Source organism: Monomorium pharaonis, chromosome 4 (assembly GCF_013373865.1).
Source record: "Monomorium pharaonis isolate MP-MQ-018 chromosome 4, ASM1337386v2, whole genome shotgun sequence".
In the NCBI taxonomy this organism is placed as follows: domain Eukaryota; kingdom Metazoa; phylum Arthropoda; class Insecta; order Hymenoptera; family Formicidae; genus Monomorium; species Monomorium pharaonis.
The window spans coordinates 25,122,102-25,143,921 of NC_050470.1; the positions used below are offsets into that span (position 1 = coordinate 25,122,102).

Sequence of the window (21,820 nt, forward strand, 5' to 3'; positions counted from 1 at the left end):
AATCTATAAGAAAAAACATAATAAAGCTCAAGATATGAAAAATAAAAAACTTAGAAAAGTTTTAAGAAAAACAAAGAAAAAATATATAAAAATTTATTAAAATTATTATTTAGATATCTCGCGAAAAAGTAAAAATTTATCATTAAAAAAAAAATGTATTTAAATGTTATCAAAAAATCTATTCAATTGTATGTAATAATAAGTGCATCTCAAATTGGTTAATTGGTCATTAAATTTTTTAAAATTTTTAAATTTTTTATCTCTTTTATTTTTATATAGAAATTGGAGCTTTTGAAAGACATCGTAATATCAAAATTCGTATAAAATTCGATGCCTCGAAAAGCGTCATCATTATGGCATTAAAGTTTTACATAAATATATTATATACAAACAGAAAAAGATAGAGAAAAAGCCATTAAATACTCGCTTTTCTTGCTGCCTAATTTGACGTGGAATCACCCACAATAATCATTAGTACCATTTAAATTATTATCATTAAATCGCTATAATAGGAAATAAATATCAAGTAAATGATATCATCGCACGCGCGACACAAATGCTTGATGATTAATAAATCTATCGATTAAAATATATTATTTGATGTCGGAAATTATTGCATATTGCGTATCAACTTTATCAATATGGACGTATTGAATAAAATATTTGGTATTTTTATCACGACGATAAATGTATGATGCGTTTAATGTAGCATTAATCTGTTATATTCCTCATTTCGGATTAAAATTTAATAAATTTCATGAACAAAAACAAGATACTTTGATGCATGTAAGGAAATATAATAGGTTAAATATCATACATTTATCATTGTATTATAGAGCATATAATAAGAATACATTATAAATCAGATAATTAAAGAACATTTTGACTGCAAATTATTTCATGTAATATAATATTCCATAATGCTTAATGTCTTTGCGTTAATCGCTTAAGTAATTGCTTATAACGCAATATTAAATGCGGATATGATTCTGACTACTAATTTATCGAATCAAAGATGCCTTCGATTCGATAAATAAATTTATATATTACATAAAGAAATATCTGTATTAATCCGGAGGTAGTAATATCAAATTTGTTAAATTTAGTATTTTTCTTAATAATTTGCTAATAATTCTAGCTAAAAAATATATTTACAAAGTTTCGTGTATACATTCGAGTATACTTTCAGGCCTACATTTTAGACTCGAACAAAGAATTTGATCTAAGAGATTTTCTTACAGATATAATGTTACTACCAATCCCGATAATAAATATACATCGTTTATTATGTATATACAGCAGTGATGAAACTTCCATATCGATAAAGCTAATTTTAGAATAGACACATTAGAGCGGACGCATTTGTAAATATGTTTTAAGTCGATATATCTTATATTAATACATATTGTACATAAATACAAATTTTTCTTGGTGAAAAGGACACAAGATGCTCTGTATTGCATTGAACTTACATTCAATGTGGAGCATGACTAAACGCTTATAGTAAATAGTTCTCGTAATCTTTAGTTAAGGACTATTGATAGTCCCATTATTAAATCATCACCCTATAGAAGATCCCTGAGAAAGAAGCGTTAGTAAAATATTTAGTAAAATATTGAAAAATTCATTTTGTTTCTACTTCCTTTTTTAAATAATTAAGCTGTCTAATTTTGATTGTGCCGCATTGTGTAATAAAAATTCTACTAATTATAACTGTATATAAAGAGTCGCGTAATTTGGCTATACTCAATTTCGAAAATGTCAATGAGCAAACATTTGTTATTTTACAGTCGCGTTTATCATTTATTTTTTCTCTGTATCTGTTTGTGAAAGATCCTGTCTACTTCACTTTATGAAATAATCGAACTATGTACCAGACATTTTTGTTAGTTTATAATCTGCCGTTTTCAATGCAGTCTTGTTGCAGCCTTATTATAAATCATTCCGATTATCTAAACGTGGATCATGTGCACAGTGCTTGATCTCACAAAATCAGAATGTGTGTGACACGCTGTCGATCAATATCCAATAACACGAATACATTAATCGAACTAAATTTGATTAAGAGGCTTTGAGAGCCTTGTCCGCATGCGCTAGTGTCAGAGATCCCACAAGGGACACTAGAGTTCGATCTAGCCATGTTATAGGATTTGGATACAGAAAACCTCCTTCATAAAAACCTAGATGACCTCCGTGAGCCAGTTCCACATATAATGTATTTAAGCGATTTGCTGAAATTAAGAAATATAAGAGAAAGTATATTTTAACTTATTATATGTACGTTCTTATTTCTATGTATCTAAACTGTATATTTAGATATTCACCCGCGTGTTCTTTAATTGGATTTAATAACACCTCCGGCACGATGGGATCATCCACCGCGTTGATAAATACCATCGGTGTTGTGATATTGTCTAGGTAAAAGACGCAACTGCTCCACTTGTATAATTCTTGTACAGACCTAAAGTTGTGTACCTAAACAGTGAAACACCTCGTGAAAATCGGATCAATAAGTAACAGCGAAATTAATAGAATATGTCGAAAGTCATAGCTTTACAGATGATAAAATATATTTAACTTGTATAATTCATATATAATTATGTGTTTATGAAAGAATTAGACTTACTCTTCTCGTATAAGCTTCGTCCAGTTCGGGTAACGTCGCAGCGGAAATTATGTCTCGCTCGTTCAAATTACACTTCTGTTTTACATCCTCAGACAGAAGCATATGTTTGTGTTTGAGAATAAGATTCTTCATCGATTCTGTCATTATATACAGATAAAAACGTCTAAAGTTCTGCCAATTTAACAGAAACTTCGTTCCTCTGAAAAAAATATATAGAGTAAATATTCTCTCTTTATTCGATCCATTTTAATTGTCAATTCTATTTATATTTACTTGAGAGCATTGTATCCTTGACAAATCGATATCCCTCCTATAATATTAGGCAATTTATTGGGACCATGTTCTCCCAAATATTTCGTCACTAAATTGCCGCCTAAACTATATCCGATACAAACTATTTTGGTATTAGGGTGCTGTTCTACTAGATGTTGTAACATCGAGCTATAATCGTCCGTATGACCTATTCAGAAAATGCGTATTGTAAAGTTTTTCTCAAGTTTTCCTCTTGAATAAAAAAAAGCAAGTTTTGTTAAGTATATCTATAAAATTATTTTTTATCAAATAAATATTATGTCGAATATAAATGTAATTTTAATTACAATTTCTTCGTCACTACTGGAAAATTTTCATATCGATTATATCAAATATTCATTTATGAATAAGATATCATAACACGTATAACAGCGTAACCTAGAAAGTTTTGTGAAGCTCGACATCGGAATGGGTTTTTCCCATAGCTATACAGTTTGCTCAACATGTGTACGTACTCGCGTGATAGGAACTTGATTATTATTTGCTAACTTTCTTCGATCGACCGCCTTGCCCCAGCAGGACAAGTTTTATCGATTTATTCACACGTACCGTAAGAGAATATTCTTGGTGCCGTGATCTTGACACTCGAAAGGGCTCCGACGTGATTAAGTACCGCGCACCGATATCCATGACATTGCACGAAGTGTACGAACGTTCTGATATACACGCTCTCCGAGCTATTCCCGATGCCAGGACAGATGGCTATCGTTATATCATCTGGAACAAAGAAAACTAATATCTAAGTACCTTAAATTAAAAAAAAAAAAACATTCTTATTAAAGATGTTTAGAACATTTTCTAAGAAAAATTAATAAAACTCAAGTCACTTGTGATTAATCTATTGATACCTTCATGTCCATTAGTCAGAGGTTGATAGAGATCGTACGTAAGGGTGGTTCCATCTGGAAGACCGATATACACGCGTTCTCCAATGGGCCAAGGACACCGAACACGTCCTACAATGCTGTGGACAATAGTTTGTACGTGGCCGCTGAAACCCCACAACCTCGTTGGCTTATATCTGAAATAGATCAAGAACTATACTTTTATTTATTATAAATGTTATTCATTATGCTCATTTTTACTAATTACAAAAAATATATGTAATTTTTAAATAAAAATATATTTAGTCTTTTATCTTATTTATTTTTGTGCGTATTATCATGTTCATCATCTTATTGCTAGAATCAATACTAAAATTTCTTGAATTTTAAAAGAATATTACAGCAAAAAAATTCTGCCAAATGTTTAAAATCTCATAAATTACATTTTAAAAATATTACTTCCAATGTTCCGCTTAGGACAATAGAGAGGAGTTCTTATTTGTGTATTTTCTTTACAATATTTTATTAACTTTCGGTAAACTTTAAATAGTTTAAGTATAAATTTTACTCGAGTCGACTTTTTATTGCTTTTGTAATTATGATATTGTAATGATATATTGTAATTCGAATATGCTAATAAAGACTATTAAATATATAAACGATATGTGCTTAAACATTTGCTATCATTCATCGATTTCTTTTCTAATAAAAATGTTTAAAATGTTTTTGCATTAAAAAAATTAATAATTTTATGTCGTTCTATAAAATTAATTTATTTTTAGTAAAAATTCGTTTTATACTTTATCATAATTTTTTTGAAACATAAAACACTAAAACTGTACTTATACGATATACATTTTACTGCAATATGCACTTTACTCGGCGCTCAAGCAAAGAAAATTGGTGAAAATGTACCGCGTCGTTAAATTCGTTTATAGAGAATAGTAAGAAACCGTATAGATTATGGAGCACGGAACGGAGCATATGAGAAATGAATTTACCAAAAAGAACGTTTATTGCTACGCTGCACGAAGAAATATAATATGTTAGTGTGCTCGATCTTCTTGTTGGTTTTGTTGTATGGAAACATGAATCAGTGTTAAAAATCACAATCATTAGCAGAAAGCATCAGTAAGAAGATAAGTCATTTTACCGAAGAAAATAAAATTGCTAGATACAACAATAATTATTTTTATTCGCAGCAAACATCGACAATATCAAATTTACGATAATATTTCGTCAAAGGAGATCATACTTTTTCGAAACCAAAGCCTTTCAAATCTTTCTTCTTTGCTGTACCTTTCACCGTCTGCTCATAAATCGCAGTAGCATCTAATTACTGTCGTAATCGCGTATGCAATTACGTAGCTGCCAAAGAACGGCAATCTGGCGTTGTAGTGTATAGTTCGACGACTATTATTTCAACAGCACCTGCATTGACTGTATACGACTATTGCATTTTAATGAAAGAAATACACGAAGTTGCACGACAATGTGGATCGATAGAATACGGTAACACAATATCGATCGCCCAGAACAAAATCAACTCGGCAAAATAATTCGCTTCTTATTTGTAGGAAAAATATTTTCGCGATATTTTTATTTAATAATTTCTTTTTAATAAAAAAATGCTATTTTTTTTACATCGTGGGAAGATTGAAAAGAAAATTATTGCGGGAAGCCCTTCACGCGAATCTCTTGTGAATGAAAGTGAAAGACGTTCGCTGAAATTTATTCTTCAATGCACATGGACTGCTAGACTATTCTCCAATCTCCTCGGCAACTTACTCAACTACCTCGGTAATTTTCTTCAACAGCCTCAAGATATACTAAAAACCGTAAAGTTTCCTAATACTACGATCTTACTGTTGCCATCTGAACTTCATTCGTTCAATAAGCCTTAGACATTTCTGCGGTTCGTGTTTTTTCTCTTGCTTTCTATTCAACCTTTCTTCGTTAAAATTGCAAAGTAAGAGAGTAGATTCTATTCTAAACTCTCTCGCGCGATTCTTGAGAGTCTAAATAAAATTCTTTTCTCTCGCAATGAGTTGCCGCAACGTCCTACATGTAGTCACAATCAATATACGTGACAATTCGTCATTGTAAAGGCAAACGTAAAGAGAAACGTGTTAATACCGTGTTGGTAGCCGCGAAGTCATCGTACGAATTAGGCGCGATAGGGAAAAGTAGGATAAACTATAGTCGGGCCTTCAAGTGCCAAAGAGAAGTCTACTCTTTCTACAGTGATTTCCCGTTACGCCGATTATATTGATTTTCAGTATGCGCGCTGATGATAAAGCGCGAGAGACTCCTGTTCCGTTTGTATTTATGTTTATTTCGCAATCATATAGCAGTATGCTTATTTTTGTATACAAAAAATGAAATAATCAAAATTGTAGACATAATAAATTGTGTATTTCACATTATAGAATTTCTCAGAAATAAATATGCGCATAATATATTATTGTAATATTTACTGACGTAATATATTACTGAAAGAAAATGTGACGCAATTTATTTTTTTCAAGCAGTTTTATTCGATCGAGCGTGGCGTTCAAAATATTGTAGTTATATAAGAGTCATAAGTTACCTAGAGAGTAACATAGGTATGTCAGCGATCAATGTAAATATTAAATTTTGACGGAGTTTGATTTTTGTTGTCAAAACAAATAATATCTGATTATACTAGCGGATGTTAATTTTATTAAATAGTGCATATATTTTTTTGTGTCGTCCCCTTTATTTGTTAAAAAATTAAACACATATGTCGTTCCACATGCCGTTCCATGTGTCGATTTTTAGAGTTCACGGTCACGCATGATACGATCAAATGTCTAAAGGCTGTACTTATTGAATGTATATTATTCATCGTTTGTATACTCACAGATTGAAAAATATTGCTGTCAAATTTCGATAGTGCCAATCCATTTTAATGACTTACTTGTATCGTTATTTAGTTCCTTTATCTTTCGTCAGTTTAATAAATTTAAATAGTCTAATCAATACATCAAATATTTAAATATTTAAGTTACATATATGAAAAATATGTAAATTGTGCCTTGACAGAAGTGCAAATAAAAGATTATCTTATCATCCTGCCTCATGTAAATTCTAATCAATCACATCAAACAGATTCAGTAAAACATGTATATCACTATCAATTTATTAATTTTACAAATTAAAAAATATTATTTACTTACTACTTCTCACGTTAATATAAAAATTTCAGTTATTCGTTACATAAACAGTTGCAAGTAAAACAAGATGTATGTAAGAACGACTGCTTATCAATTTGCTGATTTTATGGTTTCCAGAGTATTGCGCTAGCAATGTCATTTCATTGTACAAATAAAACGGCAATCCATTATATGAATAGCTTTGTCAATAGCAAAAAAATTTATTTGTTTACACACTGCATGGACAGAAGCAAGTAATATATTTGTGTTGCCTAAAGGCTTTTATTGCTAAATAAAAAAGTGAGATAAATTATTTGCATATAATGTTTCGCAATTCTCTCGTTCCTTTACAATTTTGAATAAATGTGATCTCAAGGAAAAACATATGAAATTGTATTCAATTATTTCAAATTGTTTAACAAGTTCTGCGTGCCGCATCGTTTTTACGTGACTTTTTATTCAAGTCATCGATGTTTATTGGAAAAACACATGGGGAAAAAAACAATTTTGTCGAAATGCAGATCTAAAAAACATAATTATGTTAAACCATTAAAAAAATTATATTGAACATTTAAATTGATTGTTAGAATGACAAAATTTTTTACAGCAACATTATCATGCTTGACCATCCTACATAATTATTTTGTTGGTCAACACAAAAATATTTTCTAATCTATATCTAGTAAATTTTTAGATATTAAAGTAAAATTCTTTCTATTTTTGTATATATTAATCATTGTGATATATATATGTATCTGTAGAAAATGCATTTGCTCACACTCAAAATATTAAACGACCTGGTTGGAAAGTGCAGTGGGCCACTTTGCATTGGTGGCATAAAACGTGTTTACACGGAAGCGTACAAAAAGAATTGGCGCATGCAAAAATAATTTCAATGCTTCAGAAGTGTTTATACATGCAGTTATTTAAACACATGAAAATACTTAAATGTATAAATCTTTAAAAATGTACAAAATTTTTGATTATAAAGTATTTTAATTACAATACTAAGATTTTGCTGTCATTTTTCATTGACAGCTATTGTTATTTGAGATTTAGCGATTATACTTTAGAGATATTAAAGCGTATTTTTCTATTTCAGGAGCGGTTATAAGTACAGAATCAGATTTTTTCGAATGAAAATAAGACTTTTATAAAAATTATTTCTTTGAAAAAAAGATCAATTTGAATTATATAAATACATATAAAACTAAAGCTAGGATTTTATTATTCGTAATATGTCAAAATATAAATTAACGAATCTCGACTTCAGTCGCCTCTAACTTCGATCGCTTGCATGCTATGCTCACTGAACATACCCCAGTGTTTAGAAATAAATAATTCATGAAACTTGTCGCAAGCACGTGAGACTGCGAATCGCGAGACTAGAAGCAGGTCATCGAGTAGAGACCGAGGAACGAAAGCACGTGCAGCAGGAGAAAGGATTTTTTTCGTGGCGGAAATGCGGAAGTGCAAAAACGACCGGTCGTTCGAAAGAAATCAACCATGTGATAATGAGCACCATGTTGCAATGATTGCGATATATAGTCGTGCGAAAGAGAAAAGCAATGTGGAAAACATGAGGAAAGAAACGTACGAGTTCTTTCTCTATCTCGCTCGCAAAACAGACGATTTCAGCGAGCGCGTTGCGTGTACATACGCGCGTGTGTCGCGAACGGTATGATTTCCGTGACACAAAGTAGCGATCAAGTACGGAGGATCGCAGTACGATGTTCGCACGGTCCGTTGAAATCTATAATTTTTTTATAGATCGCCAAGTTCGCGTCGGCGTTTAGTCTCGATGAGAAGTAAAAGCGGAGGGATATGTACGAGTTATTATTGGGAAACTTCGCGATTTCTCAATGAGCCGCAGTGAAGAGGATCTCTTCTTCAGACGCGGGTTCAAGTAGCAACTCACTCCGTCGTTCGTTCGCGAGCGGAGATCGGTTTTCAGCGTTACTTGGCACGTGAACATGCAACGATGAATTCGTCCGTGGTAAATTGAAACGTAATGACCGTCTCTCGATGCCGATGAAGCTAGTTTCGATCGATAGGCAAGTCACGCGTTTGTACCGTGTCAGACTTCCGTTTTCTGCACGAGACGCAAAGCTTCGATACCGTTTCCGCTTTCTTAAACGCTTTCACGCGACGCGCAATCGTAAGAGGGTAAGAAATCGCAATTAGCAATTTGTACCCGACGACGGGATATTTTTTTCTTCTCTCCATTATTCCGGTCGAGATCTTCTTCCGTGACATCGGCGTTTACGCGGCAATTACTAACCGATCATTTCGCTTTCACATGACGGTTGATTTTTCAGGAATTTGCCTAATGAGGAGGTGAAGGCGAGTAGTCGAGGAACGAATGCAAAAGAGAAGCGTCACGGTAACGCTCCGGCGATCTAATATTTGACGGTGTCTTAAAAAAAACAACACTGCGCTTTGCATTAATTTGCATCGCATTAATAAGATTACAGGTTCGCAACACGGAGTCGCGTTCTTATCCTCGTATCTCTCGCACGGAAGTGAAACTCCATAAGAGTGTCCTGGAAACCTGTACGCGCATGGCACAGATTCACCGCCGCTGAAACCGAAACTTTTCGCGCGCGATTCCCGCCGATGATATACATTAAACATTACCCGAGATAACGAGAGAAGAACAGACGAGACGTGTGTTACGTAATACCTAAAATGAGACATGATTCTATTAGTTACATCGTTTGCGTCATCCGATCAGAGCATAATTCCTCTAATGGAAAAAGAAATTTGCGATAAGCGCGCATATGTGTGTGACTGTTATCGCGAGTGATTTCATATTATGCTTCATGCACTTCGCATCACACGGGCAGACGCGCACACGTACGTGCACATACACGCGATAAAAAAAAATTAACCGACGTGCGCTATTCTTTCGTGCCAGACACAGGAATTGATTACGTGGCATCCTATGTCGAGTAAATAAAACGAACGTAACGAGTACACCACGGGATACCGTTAAAACGAGTATTGGATATGTGATGTTTCGCAGTAAGCACAATTCATACCTCCCCTTAAAAACAGCCGCAACAATCGATCCGCAACGATTGAATGGATATTTGAACGTTTCTTAAGTGAACGTAATTCTAAGCGAATCTCTCTAAGAATTGCTTCCCTACATGGAGAAAATTTTACGGTAAAAATACTATGTACGATGGTAGCTACAGACCATAAGAAATTCCAGAGAATTATACTTTATAGGTAAATACCATGGTGATTTGATGGAAAAACATAGTAAAAATTTGCATAATTACTTCCTTGGTTCGCGCTTACTGTTTACCACAGTGATGTTTACTATAAAAATTTCTCCGTGTATTTTCCTACCCATCTTACAGCCTCCATTTCAAAGCGATTGTACCGAGTATATAATTTTTCGCAGTAAACAAAATTTATATCTTCGCTTCGCTGAATGGATATTTGCCGATATTTGATGTTAAGCGGACGTAATTTCTAAAAGTATGGTCTAGGAGTCACTTTCCTATTTCTACTTTCCTAAATCCTACATTTTTGAGGATGTTTCTCTAGCAAAATTGACTCGAATAGCTGTCGCGGACGAAGGTGTGAACAATTTATTTGGCCGTCTATAATTAGCAGTGATAAGTTACTTTGTCCACAACATACTTTCTTGTAATGTGGCAAAACACAACAAACGAATAACGGAAAGAGTTATTTGACAAGCGACGAGCTTTATTTCGTCATCGTAATCAAAAGGAAAGTTTCGGCATTGAATTCGCTATTTCTTTTACGATTTAATCTGTGAACTCTGTATGTTTGCTCTCTCCCCTTCTCCCCTTCTCCACCATTATCTGTGCATTTTTGCTACATGAATCGATTCTGAGTGGATAAAAATACGCGGAAAGTTTAGATAATGATTAATTAACTTTGTTACACGGATATGACTTCAGCAATGACTTCACACACGACTTCTAAGAAGTGAGATAAGTCATTTTTGTTTCTTTCCAACTTTCTTTATTTGATAAGTGCCATGCCGTGTATAGTGTCACCCAAGAATCAACTTTATGTTTACTGTCGGTACGTAACGTTATACATCATTACACTAGACCAGTATAATGGTATCATTCCCAGTAATGATCACTTTAAATAAACGCTTTATAATCGCGTGTTGAGCGTACCTTGACGAGTTCAGGCAAAACCTACAATCCATTATCTCAAATATACCTGGTACGAGAAAATATTATATTCAATCGCGAAAGCAATCGCAACATTAATATGGAAGCAATCTTCACCTGTCGTGCAAGCACATATAAATAAAAAGCAGCTTCGAGGCTTTTGGAATTATTATGCGCTACATTGTGATCTAGGCGAGTCTTTGCACTGTTCAGAAAGCGAACTCTAATTTGCCAGCAGATTCGAGCAGAATCGTCTTCTGTCAGCTGAGCTTGTTGACATAATCTGACAGTGGATTGCCGTCATAAATAGAATCTTCACAATCATTTAAATAATATATTCCAAGTCAGGTAGTTACGGAATAACAGATTCTCTTTCGTTTCAATCGGTCACATCATTATATTCTGCTTACAGATTCTGTTTTACGTTTTCGCTTTTGGCACTTTACTGGGATAATTTATGGCAAACACTTTGCAAGATCTATTTTTGACTTACCCATCTGAGTACGATAAAATAATAATAATAATCTTTCTTATAAATTATGGCCAACATCAAACGATCTTCACGCCACAAGAAATATAAAATATCTTGTCTATGTGTGTTTATTCATCACTTATTCTTCTGCATCATTATAATCATAATTCTTTCGTCATGTAAATAACAGACAAATCAGTGAACAAGAATGCGTACAATTTTTCCTGTATATATAATTTCCTAATTTGATAAATCAGTGGACAAAACTCTTATAAAAATGTAATACTGGACTACTAACAACAATGCTTTTAATACTTAAAATAAGTATTAATTACTGGACAATTTAATACTGTCCAGTATTGCATTTTTTAAGGGAAAAGCCACTCTACTTAACCAAATAATTTTCAAATTTGTCGCACGATGCAAGTGACTGAGATTTTTTCTTCATATTTACTCGCATTGTGACGTACAATTCGAAATATTCGGTAATAAGAGAGCGGTAGCGGCCGCCTACCATGCTGGAGGATCGTCTGGCGTCCAGCATTGACCTAACCTCACTTTCGCGGACTCGAGAAATCCACGTTCTACTCTCATGGAGACGTCGACGCGTTCTCGAAACGATCGGCGAGGTGAGGTGAAAATTTGAATCTCGACACTTACGGCTCGGCGATGGTCGGCGCGATCTTGAGCACCGTCGTCAGGAATACCTGGTCCTTGCAGACGAGGACGGGTCTCTGCGGCGCGCTGTTCACGTTCAGTATCCTGAACAGAATGCACAGGATCACGGCGAACAGGGCCAGCAAAGCCGTCGACATCTTTTCCTCGGGTCGTTGGCGCCTGAAAAAAAAAACGCCATAAAATACTTGTTTTGTCTTTTAAATATTCGCCGTTCTTGAATATAAATAATACATATTTTTTTTTTTTTCATAACTTAGCGTTACATCACTCGCGCATTATCTTCGGTGACGCACGCGACCGTGTGACGCGTTCAAATCTCACCTGCAGTTCCCGGAACGGGAGGAGAACGGCAGTCTTCCCTCTTAGATTCCGGAGGTCGATAGGTGGACGCCACGGCCGTCGTCGGGTGACGATTCATGCGATTGACGCTTCGTGACCTGCGAGCGGAGGAAGAATCGACGGCGTTTTATTAGAATGCCGGTCGTGACGCTCGGATGACAGGTATACGACATGATGGAGCGGGGTCGCAAGGAGCGGCGGCTACGCGACCGAGGATGCCATATCTCCGACCTCCCGACGACGACGAGCGAGGCGTTACATCGTTTTCAGGAAGGAAGGAAGGAAGGAAGCAACGACGAGGTTATCGACGACATACCGGCGGATCGATAAACAACGAACTCGGACAAGCTCGGCGATATCGCTCGGCGTTTCTTCGATCGATCGGTGTTCACGGCGGGTTCTTTTTTCCCACCGAATGCGTCTCGAGAAGTTTGTTTATGTAAGCAAATATCTCGAGCTCGCAGTAACGCTCTACGTGACAATTTCTTCCCCCAATTCCAAGGAGTTCTGTCAACGCAAATCGAATCCGTTCCTCCGCGCGTCCTTTTTCTCGTCGACCGGCGAACGAGGCGCGCGCGACTGGTGTGTATATAGGTACGTTGGATCGCGTTCGAACGTCTGTCTCTTTTTTTTTTATCTTTTTGTGTGTATCTTTCGCATGTCCCTCGTCGCGACGTAACGGTCGCGAGGAAGAGCAACCTTCCTTCGTTATTCACTCCGCGGAAAGAGACTTCGTAAGTTGGATGGGTGCAACGCTGTCGAGCAATGCACGCTAATGCCCCCGTTAATTAATCCCTCTCTTTCCAAATCAACGCGACGTCCGCGGCGAATCAAAGGGGAGCTTTTGACCTAACGTTTCCCTCTGACTTTCCTCGCCGTAATCTCCGTCTCGATAAAGAGGTCAGCAAACCCCCGTGGACATCAATAACAACGAAGAGACTCGTCTCTCAACCGGCACCTAGAGAACTTAAGCAGCGGTCGTCGCGTAACCGTTTTTCTCCAGGGACGGAAGCGTAAAGAGTAATAAAACTTCTTCGTTACCCACGTGACAAAAGTTTTCTCTCTTTCATCTGGGCGAAGAAAAAGTCACGCGATATCGCCATCCCAGACGCACGCCCTTTTTTTGTGCGTACTCGTACGATCGGACGACGGGGCGAGGGAGGATCGTGTTGGACGGCGGGCAGAAGAAAAGGACGGAGGAGGATCGAAGGAGCCGGTGTCGGCACTCGGATAACTCTGCTCACCTGATGGCAGTCCAGTCGGCGAATTACGGCCTTCGAAGATGCGTTCGGGATAAGGAGAATGCGGCCGGCAGCAAGTCTCTCGTCCTGCCGGCGGCGCCTCGCGAAGCGGAGCAGATGGCACAGCGACACGTGTCACACATCCAATCGCGTCGGGCTCTGCCGGGTGACTGGCGACCGACATCTGTACGCGCCGGCGACAAACACACGCCGTCCGAGCGGGGAGGGAGGTGACGTTTTCTTCGTTGCGGGTGTAGGGAGGAATATATATATAAGATATTATGTATATACGTGTGCATATAGGTATGTAATATTAAATTAATTTGGGTGACCTCGATCACACTCCGATTAATTTGTCAGGCGACACATGTATTACTACGTCATAAGCTCATTAATTGTTAGTTTAATACGGATAATGGAAAGAAAGATTAGAGATAATGTAATTAAATTCGTATTTAAATAGATCAAGCATTCAAACTTAATGTTTAAAAAATTTCTTTGCGCGAGATAAATTTCTATATGCGGGTTGTAATCTCGTCGAGATTTACGGAATTTCTAAAAAAAAAAAAATCATGTAATATTGTATAGATCAATACTATAAATTTTATCTAATTGTAAGTGTATAGCTATGGCAACACGTTTAAGGCCAAGTGTGCACCTACAGATTTGGAGGTCGGCGACTCAAGGCTTCGTAGGTACGTGTAGCGGAAATAATTCGCTAATCGAAACTCTTCTCGCATGGCTGCTGCTCAACGAAAACTCAATGATGAAAATTAATATAAATTTGTTTTGTTGCTTCGCAAAAATTTCTCACAATAAATTTTTCTTAAATTAACTTCGTATATAAGAACCATTATTAAAATTAAAACTAAGATTAAAAATAATGTTCCACTTATGTGATTCTTTTCATACAAGATACTGTTCTGATGTGTATCTTCTGAAACAGATTTTTTCTCTCGAAATCTCAATAAGATAACCTTTATCTGGCCACAAGACAAATTTATCTTTAAAGACGAATTACGTTATTACGTAAGAACCAATTAAGCTATGCAGCTGTATATTCTGTTTATCGCCCAAAAGTTGTCATTCGAGTTTTCCATAGTCTTGCAAATATCCTACTTCGCATTGCTTTAATCCTGGGAAGTTAAGCTTGTTTAGCGACGAACTTATTGATATAATTGTTACAAGTTGATATGGTAACAAGAGTTACTCGCTCCGGTTCGAGCCTGGCTTTCTACTACAAGAACACAACGAAAGTATAGTCAAGTATAGTTAAAAGCAAATTAGTTAATTTTGAACATCGTTAATTTAGCAATAGTTAGCACTGTACGATTTATAAAATACGATTTTTATCAATAAATCATCGCGACATTTAATATTGATTTGTTTCTAAAGGTATTAATCGCATAACAATGGCGGGTGGTAAAGGTAAAAAGAAGGCTAATATAAAGACGAATGGAAAAAATAATGGAAAAAACAGTAAAGGTGGCAATGGTGGCAAAAGTAAAGGATCAAAGAAGTCGAGGAGAAGCGGTGGAAAAGCACGATTCGCCATGGACATCTTTAACGAGGAAGTGATGGAAAATGCTTATTACACATGCCATAATATCATGGATGTGCTCAAGTGCCGAGGTTTTCCATGGCCAGATGCTCAGAAGAAGAAGGGAAAGAGAAAGAAATAAATAATTCTGTATTTTTTAAACATTAAAAATAGTTTCAATGTAATACAAATATTTATACAAAGCGTATGTTAAATGAATTATCAAAGTATCATATCATGTTTTAATGCTAACAAAAAAATAGTTTATCTTATCGAAATATCTTTAATCTCTATTTTCTTGTTTTATGAAGATATTAGTTTGAGCACACACTTTCTATATACACTTAAAAAAAAAATTCAGCGTGTATAACTTCATGAAAAATAAAATAAATTTCTATGTAACTATTATTTGCATCTTCATATTTACATAAGGAACGAGATCAACTTCTACGACATATTTTTTTCTATTAATTAATTAGCTGAGTCGATCAAAGAATTGCAATAATCCTCTATATCAAATGAAAACTCTTGATCATCTGCCTTAACTGACCCGTTAAATACGCAATGCACTGTCACTGTCTCGGTATATGTTAAATCTGGCAAAAGCTATTCAAAAAATAAGAGATTAATGAAAATTATCATATAATGAATTATTATTGTTATGCTTACTTTTGGAGTGAGTAAAAAATATTGGGAACTGCCCAGCCTTCCTGTCATTTTGACGAGTAAATCGAAGACACGTTTTTCATTCACTGCGTCCATACCCTAATAAAATTACCAAGAAAAAGTTGTAAGAGGGAGATCGTGTAGCTCCGTGGAAAAGCGACGAACTTGCAAGTGAAAGGTTGCAAGTTTGAGCGCACACATTCCGTATATACAGATTTTTTAATTTGCAATTTTTTAACGGGAGTTAAAATAGAAAAACTCTAAGGATACGATCCACTTGACACTACAAACGTTTCGTAGCATTTGATTGACCAATCAGAACAAAGAAATTTACGAATTGGCCAGTCAAAGAATATTTGAAAGCGTTTGTAACATCTTAGATGATATATAAGGATCAATGCATTCCATCTGCTCTTATTGTTACTAAAGCTACTACTAATATTATTATACTTATAAAAACGGACAGTGATGTATTACGTAAATATAGCACATTTGTTATTATTGACATCACGTAGACATATCATACCTGATTAATTTCATCAACGCAGCGAAAAGGTACGCGCGACAGTTCTTGCAGCGCTATCATATAAATGGCGGTGGTTACCGTTCTTTCACCACCACTCTGAAAATGCCTTGTTAACTCTTGCAATTCGTCTGCATCTCGGAATTTGACTTTAATTTTTAGACCATACTGATCAAAGTCCAACTGAAAATATATTGTCATTGAGTTATTGTAAGAACAAGGAAACAATTTTTATGTACAATATGAGCAAAAAATATCCGGTACAAAAATTAATTTTTCGATAACTCTATCTTAATACCTTTATATAGAGAATAATTAGAGGAATTATGTAAAGCAAATCATGATTGTTTTGTTTTCGACATATATTACCAATTTGAGACTTCTTGCTCATTTTGAAAATTATGCGTGCACACTTACAACATTTTCTCCATGCGAGAGTGTAACTTCGCCGGCACAATCCATCGCGAAAAAGTAAGAACTAAAATTTGAGTTTATCTTTTCAACTAATTGCTCCAATGGTTTTAACCATTTTTCTTTTAATTTCTCAATCCTTTTTGTCATTTGCTCTAGTTCGATAGTGTTTTCCTTAATAAATTCAGTTAAGTTTTGAATACTAGCTTGCATTTCTTCATATTCGCGTAATATCTAAAAAATATAAACGAGATATTTGATTTCTTCATTGTATCAATTATTTACGGTGTATTAAACAGTAATTATATTTCCATCATGTCATACTTACATTTTCGGCATCCACATTCTTCGCCATACAAAAAACTTTTGCTTGAGCTACATTTAATTCATTATTTATTTCAGCTATAGTAGCTGGCAATTTTTCGAAAGCTTTATTAAAAAGCTTAAACGCTTTGTCTTGTGGATTAAGATTACTTGTGAGTACCAGTGCTTCGTTATATAATCTTTCAGTTTCTCTCCTTAAGGGTTGATATTCTTCATCGTGCTGTTTAAATATCCTCTCTGCCGTTAGAAATTTATCCTTCAATTCCTCGGCTGCATTTTCTTTGGCCATTAAAGTTTGTTGTAATAATGTCATTGCAAATTTAACTTCTGCATTGCTTGTATTGCAATCGAAATATTCTTGCAGAACTGAATTAAATTCTTTATACATTTTTAATTGTTTCTTTATAATAGCCTGTAAATAATTTATTAAATATAAGTACAGGTTTTGTTTGACTTGAGTTTTTAAAAGTGGTTGCGTTGTTAAAAAGAAAGAAAAAAGACCTTAATCTCCTTAGTGCATGTTGCCTTTATATCATCAATACTCATCCGTTCCGTTTCCATCTGTTTAATTTTATTTTCAGCTATGTGTATTCTACTCTTTAACGCTTGAATGTTTTGAATATTTTGTTGATATTTTTTCCTGCTGGCCCTATACTCATCTAAGGCTTTAGTTTCCTCATGCATTTTAGTTTCTATTTCTTTAATCTGAATTGCGATTTGATCCCTTTTTTCTTGAAAATTTTGTAATCTATAATATTAATTAATAATTATTATAAAATTAAATTATAAAAGTATTATAAAATGTATTATAATTTATCAATTTTTTATCCAAGTCTCACCTTTCTTGGAGTTTCTGTAGTTTAGTTTTATCCGTAACAATAGACAACATTCCATTTCCATTGACCCGTGATATTCTGGTCGATATTTCGTTTGTGTACTTAGATGTACTTACGGAGTAAATATTGTTTTCTGTAAAAACAAAGTTTTTAAATAGAATTTATAAAAAAATCTCTTAAATTTGAAAAATCAAACTTCCAAAAATGTACTACTCACCACTAAAATAACAACTTAAATTTCGAGGTATGTAATTTGTATTATTCTCGACTTCATTAGTTCCAACAGGGATATTGTGTAAACGATACATTGAAATTAGATATTTCATTATAGAGGCTGGTGCTTCAATAAGTTCTGCTAAATAATGCTTAAAGCCAAATCTCTTAACATTTTCTATTGGTATATTTGGTTGCATGGAGATTCTTTTCATTGGATCGGAATGTACTACATTAACCTTCAGTTTCTGTTGATCCCTCAAATACTTCAAAAGTAAATTCATATCGCGTTTATCTTCGCATGCAAATGCAACTAGATCTCGAGGCGGTATTATATTTTCTAAATATTTTGCATATGAAACTTCTTTTACGTTAATGTTGAGCAACATGGGCTGATACACTGTCGCTGAAAATTTATCTTGGTTCTCTTTTAACCAAAGTACAGCTTTGTATGCATTCACATCTCTTTGTTTCAATAATTCTAATCGTTTCACATCAATATTAAGATTCTGGAGTTCTGCTTGTACATCTGCAATCATAATTTTAATTAGCATATTTAACAATTAATAAGTAAAGATAATAAGAAAAGAAAGATAATAAAAAATAAAAATAAATGAATTAAAGATATGTATATTTGTCTTTATATACATACAACTTATTTCACGGTTAAGGTTTTTATCCTCGTGCTTCAATGATACATCTTTAGTGGTAAGATTATTAGTAATTTCTCTATGTTCCTCCATATTAGCTACTATATTTTTCAGTTGCTGCGTTAAACTTTCCTCTGAAATATGTAAGATATCATATATTAAAATAAACGCGCATATAGTATTATGCAAAAATAGTTAACTCGTAGTCTGTAAATTCCAGTTTGACTTCCACTCAGTTTGTTTTGGAAATTGTAATTCGAAAAAATTTAACGTTTTTATATAAAATTATATTTAAATAATTTAATAAATTATATTAAGTAAAAAGTTATAAAATAAAATTTGAAAGATTATTATTGTTCATTGATCTCGTAATTCTATTTACAACATTCAATTTTCATCAATTTTAAATTAAATCATTCATTACAAACCTGATCCAAATTCATTAATCACGAGGGAAAAGTCGTTTTCTAATTTGCTTTTCTGCTGCTGCGCGAGATTAATCTCTTGATCTCGATTCTGTTCTGTTTGAATCTGTCGAGAACATGTTTCTTCAACATCTTTAATCTTATTTTCACAGTTAAGAATCTCATTCATTATGTTTTTCAATTTTTTATTCTTAGTTTGAACTTTATTGTTCTGAAAATATATAAAAATTCAAATTATTGTAATTATTGATTAATTAACAGTAACTCATTTTTTAAATCGTATATTTTATGTGTCATACTCACATAATCATTTATTGAAGTTTTTAATTTTGCAATGTCAGATTTTGTTTTTTCAATCTTTTCATTTAACGGATGTAATTCTGTTTCTATTGATTGCATTTGTCTTGCTGCTTGATCTCTAGTTTTCTTTGACTGTATAAACACAGTAAAAAAATTAATAATAAAAAAGAGAAAATTATATAAGAGCTTATAAAATTAATTTTTTGTATACCTCTACTAGCTTCCTCCGCATTTGATCATATTGCATCCATGCTCTTTTTTGTTTCAGTGTTGTTATCTTTTTCTTTATTAACTTTCTCTCTTTTATTGTTGCAACTGTTTGTTGTAGCCCATCACGCCTCTGAATTTTAGATTCTAATATCCGTTTTGTATTGCTTACATCAGATTCTAGTTTCTTAAAAGTGGTTCTTTGGTTTTTCAATTCCAGATGATACTCAAGAAGTTTTGGATCTCCGACAGACCTTTCTGTATTTTCCAATAATGCTTGAGGATCCATTTTTGAGAAATCTTGTACTTTATCTTGGGGCAAGAACTGACAAAGATTGTCAACCTGTCAAAAAATAAAATGATTAATGTTTATTTTTAGCATTGTAGATTATCTTTAATTTCGATTTAACTTCGTTCTTCTAAATTGTATAATTAAAAAAAATAAATAAATAAAATTTTGATTAAAATTAATATACATTGACAAAAACATAAATAAACTTTATTAGAAATTATATAAATATAAGCCAAGATAATTTTATAAGCTCTTATATGTTTATATATCATACGAATTAAAGAAAGGTTATAATACAAGTATAAGAAGTTGTGTAACAAATAATTGTTTAATAAGTGATTCGAGGCACTCTGAAGCAAATTCAATCTGGAATCTTCTAAAAGAAAAACACTAAAAATATTAAGATAAACATATACCTGGATATTAAGACTGGTTGTGAATTCCTGTACAGTTTTTACAGTTGCTTGAACACCATTAATCATCCACGTGGATTTTCCTTCCTTACTAAATATCCTTGTTACCACAGAATCTCGTTTAGAGCCGTTTTTCAGATGAATTTCTATTTTTGCTGAATTCTGCCCATACTTTACGTATTCTCCTACATGTTGAGCCCGCCCTATGATGCTGGGCTTGCCTCCTAAACCGAGAACTATAGCAGCAACGATGGTTGACTTGCCGGAACCATTAGGTCCGATAATCACATTGAGATATCTTCCAGGCTTCACTATTATCTTGTCATAAGTCCTGTTAAAAGAGGATATATTAGAAATGTAATAAAATATGTAATAAAATAAATAAATAATACATTAATGTATAAATTATGACAAAAAAATTCTGTCTAACAATGAAACATAACATTAAACACACATCGTATCGGATGCATGATAAAGATAGTAATTTTATGTAGAATTAAAATTAATATGTTCTTCACTTACACAAAATTTTCCAGATATATGTAGGTGATAATTCCATTCTCTCTGTTATCCATCTTGATAGGTTAAGTCTCAATAACGCCGTGTTTTGTACGCAAAGGATGCAAATATTATGGAACACGATAAATGAAACACGCCGATAACAATGAAAACGTTAGCTACGCCTGAAAGTGAGATAGCCGATTTTCTCTATTATCCAATTCGCACGGTTGTTCATCTCGTACCATCTCGTACATGCAGAAATACCGCCAATACCGTTAAACAAAAGATGTATCGTCTTGTTTGAAATTTCTGCACGTTTTTGCACTTTAAAACGAGATACATATACATTCGGGCGTTGGCGAGAGAGAAAGCGAAGATTCTAAGTGCAAAAAGTGCAGCACAAATAAATCAAGCGTAGCCCCCAAAAAGTTGGAAAGGACTTCATATAAGAAGTCACGTGCGCGAAGAGCATCTTCTCTATAGGCTGGATTTTGAAATTCACTGTCAATAGCGAAATTTTATATATTCCTAGAAAGACTTTAGAAAAAAATTGATATTTTCAACATTATGTAAAAACTTTTATTTAAAGAGATATAAATAACGTACTTTTAAAAAATATACGTGTAATTTATTTTTGAAAAATCAAATGCAAATTTAGATTTTTTTAAATGTTGAATTATAAGCACAC

General features: G+C 33.8%; 3 protein-coding genes across 6 annotated transcripts; 1 reads left to right on the forward strand and 2 right to left on the reverse strand.

Annotated features, from left to right (window-relative positions):
- Nucleotides 1–244: 244 nt before the first annotated feature.
- LOC105833311 (abhydrolase domain-containing protein 2) lies at nucleotides 245–12,677 on the reverse strand. Its single transcript, XM_012674955.3, has 8 exons — nucleotides 12,573–12,677; nucleotides 12,234–12,410; nucleotides 3,787–3,959; nucleotides 3,488–3,655; nucleotides 2,900–3,086; nucleotides 2,627–2,825; nucleotides 2,325–2,475; nucleotides 245–2,231 (listed from the first exon to the last, which is right to left on the reverse strand). The coding sequence occupies exons 2-8, from the start codon at nucleotides 12,386–12,388 to the stop codon at nucleotides 2,062–2,064; spliced, it is 1,203 nt and encodes a 400-aa protein (XP_012530409.1). The 5' UTR covers nucleotides 12,389–12,410; nucleotides 12,573–12,677; the 3' UTR covers nucleotides 245–2,061.
- On the forward strand, nucleotides 7,674–15,770 carry LOC105833312 (small lysine-rich protein 1). 4 transcript variants are annotated; one of them, XR_004963083.1, is made up of 3 exons: nucleotides 7,674–12,202; nucleotides 12,509–14,526; nucleotides 15,020–15,106. XR_004963083.1 is itself a non-coding variant. In XM_012674960.3 (3 exons), the coding sequence occupies exon 3, from the start codon at nucleotides 15,244–15,246 to the stop codon at nucleotides 15,511–15,513; it is 270 nt and encodes an 89-aa protein (XP_012530414.1). In that variant the 5' UTR covers nucleotides 14,461–14,526; nucleotides 15,020–15,087; nucleotides 15,227–15,243; the 3' UTR covers nucleotides 15,514–15,770. The 4 variants fall into 4 exon arrangements, 3 of the variants coding, with proteins under 3 accessions (XP_028045104.1, XP_012530410.1, XP_012530414.1); XM_012674960.3 differs by lacking the exon at nucleotides 7,674–12,202 and adding an exon at nucleotides 15,227–15,770 and having other exon boundaries at nucleotides 14,461–14,526; nucleotides 15,020–15,087; XM_028189303.2 differs by lacking the exons at nucleotides 7,674–12,202; nucleotides 15,020–15,106 and adding an exon at nucleotides 15,227–15,770 and having other exon boundaries at nucleotides 14,061–14,134.
- LOC105833310 (structural maintenance of chromosomes protein 5) lies at nucleotides 15,525–21,669 on the reverse strand. Its single transcript, XM_012674953.3, has 14 exons — nucleotides 21,154–21,669; nucleotides 20,635–20,962; nucleotides 19,931–20,269; nucleotides 19,723–19,851; nucleotides 19,423–19,630; nucleotides 18,997–19,128; nucleotides 18,349–18,873; nucleotides 18,135–18,264; nucleotides 17,797–18,043; nucleotides 17,300–17,707; nucleotides 16,978–17,205; nucleotides 16,564–16,743; nucleotides 16,041–16,136; nucleotides 15,525–15,977 (listed from the first exon to the last, which is right to left on the reverse strand). Exons 1-14 carry the CDS (start codon nucleotides 21,204–21,206, stop codon nucleotides 15,843–15,845), a joined length of 3,138 nt encoding a protein of 1,045 aa, XP_012530407.1. The 5' UTR covers nucleotides 21,207–21,669; the 3' UTR covers nucleotides 15,525–15,842.
- Between the last annotated feature and the right edge of the window lie 151 nt (nucleotides 21,670–21,820).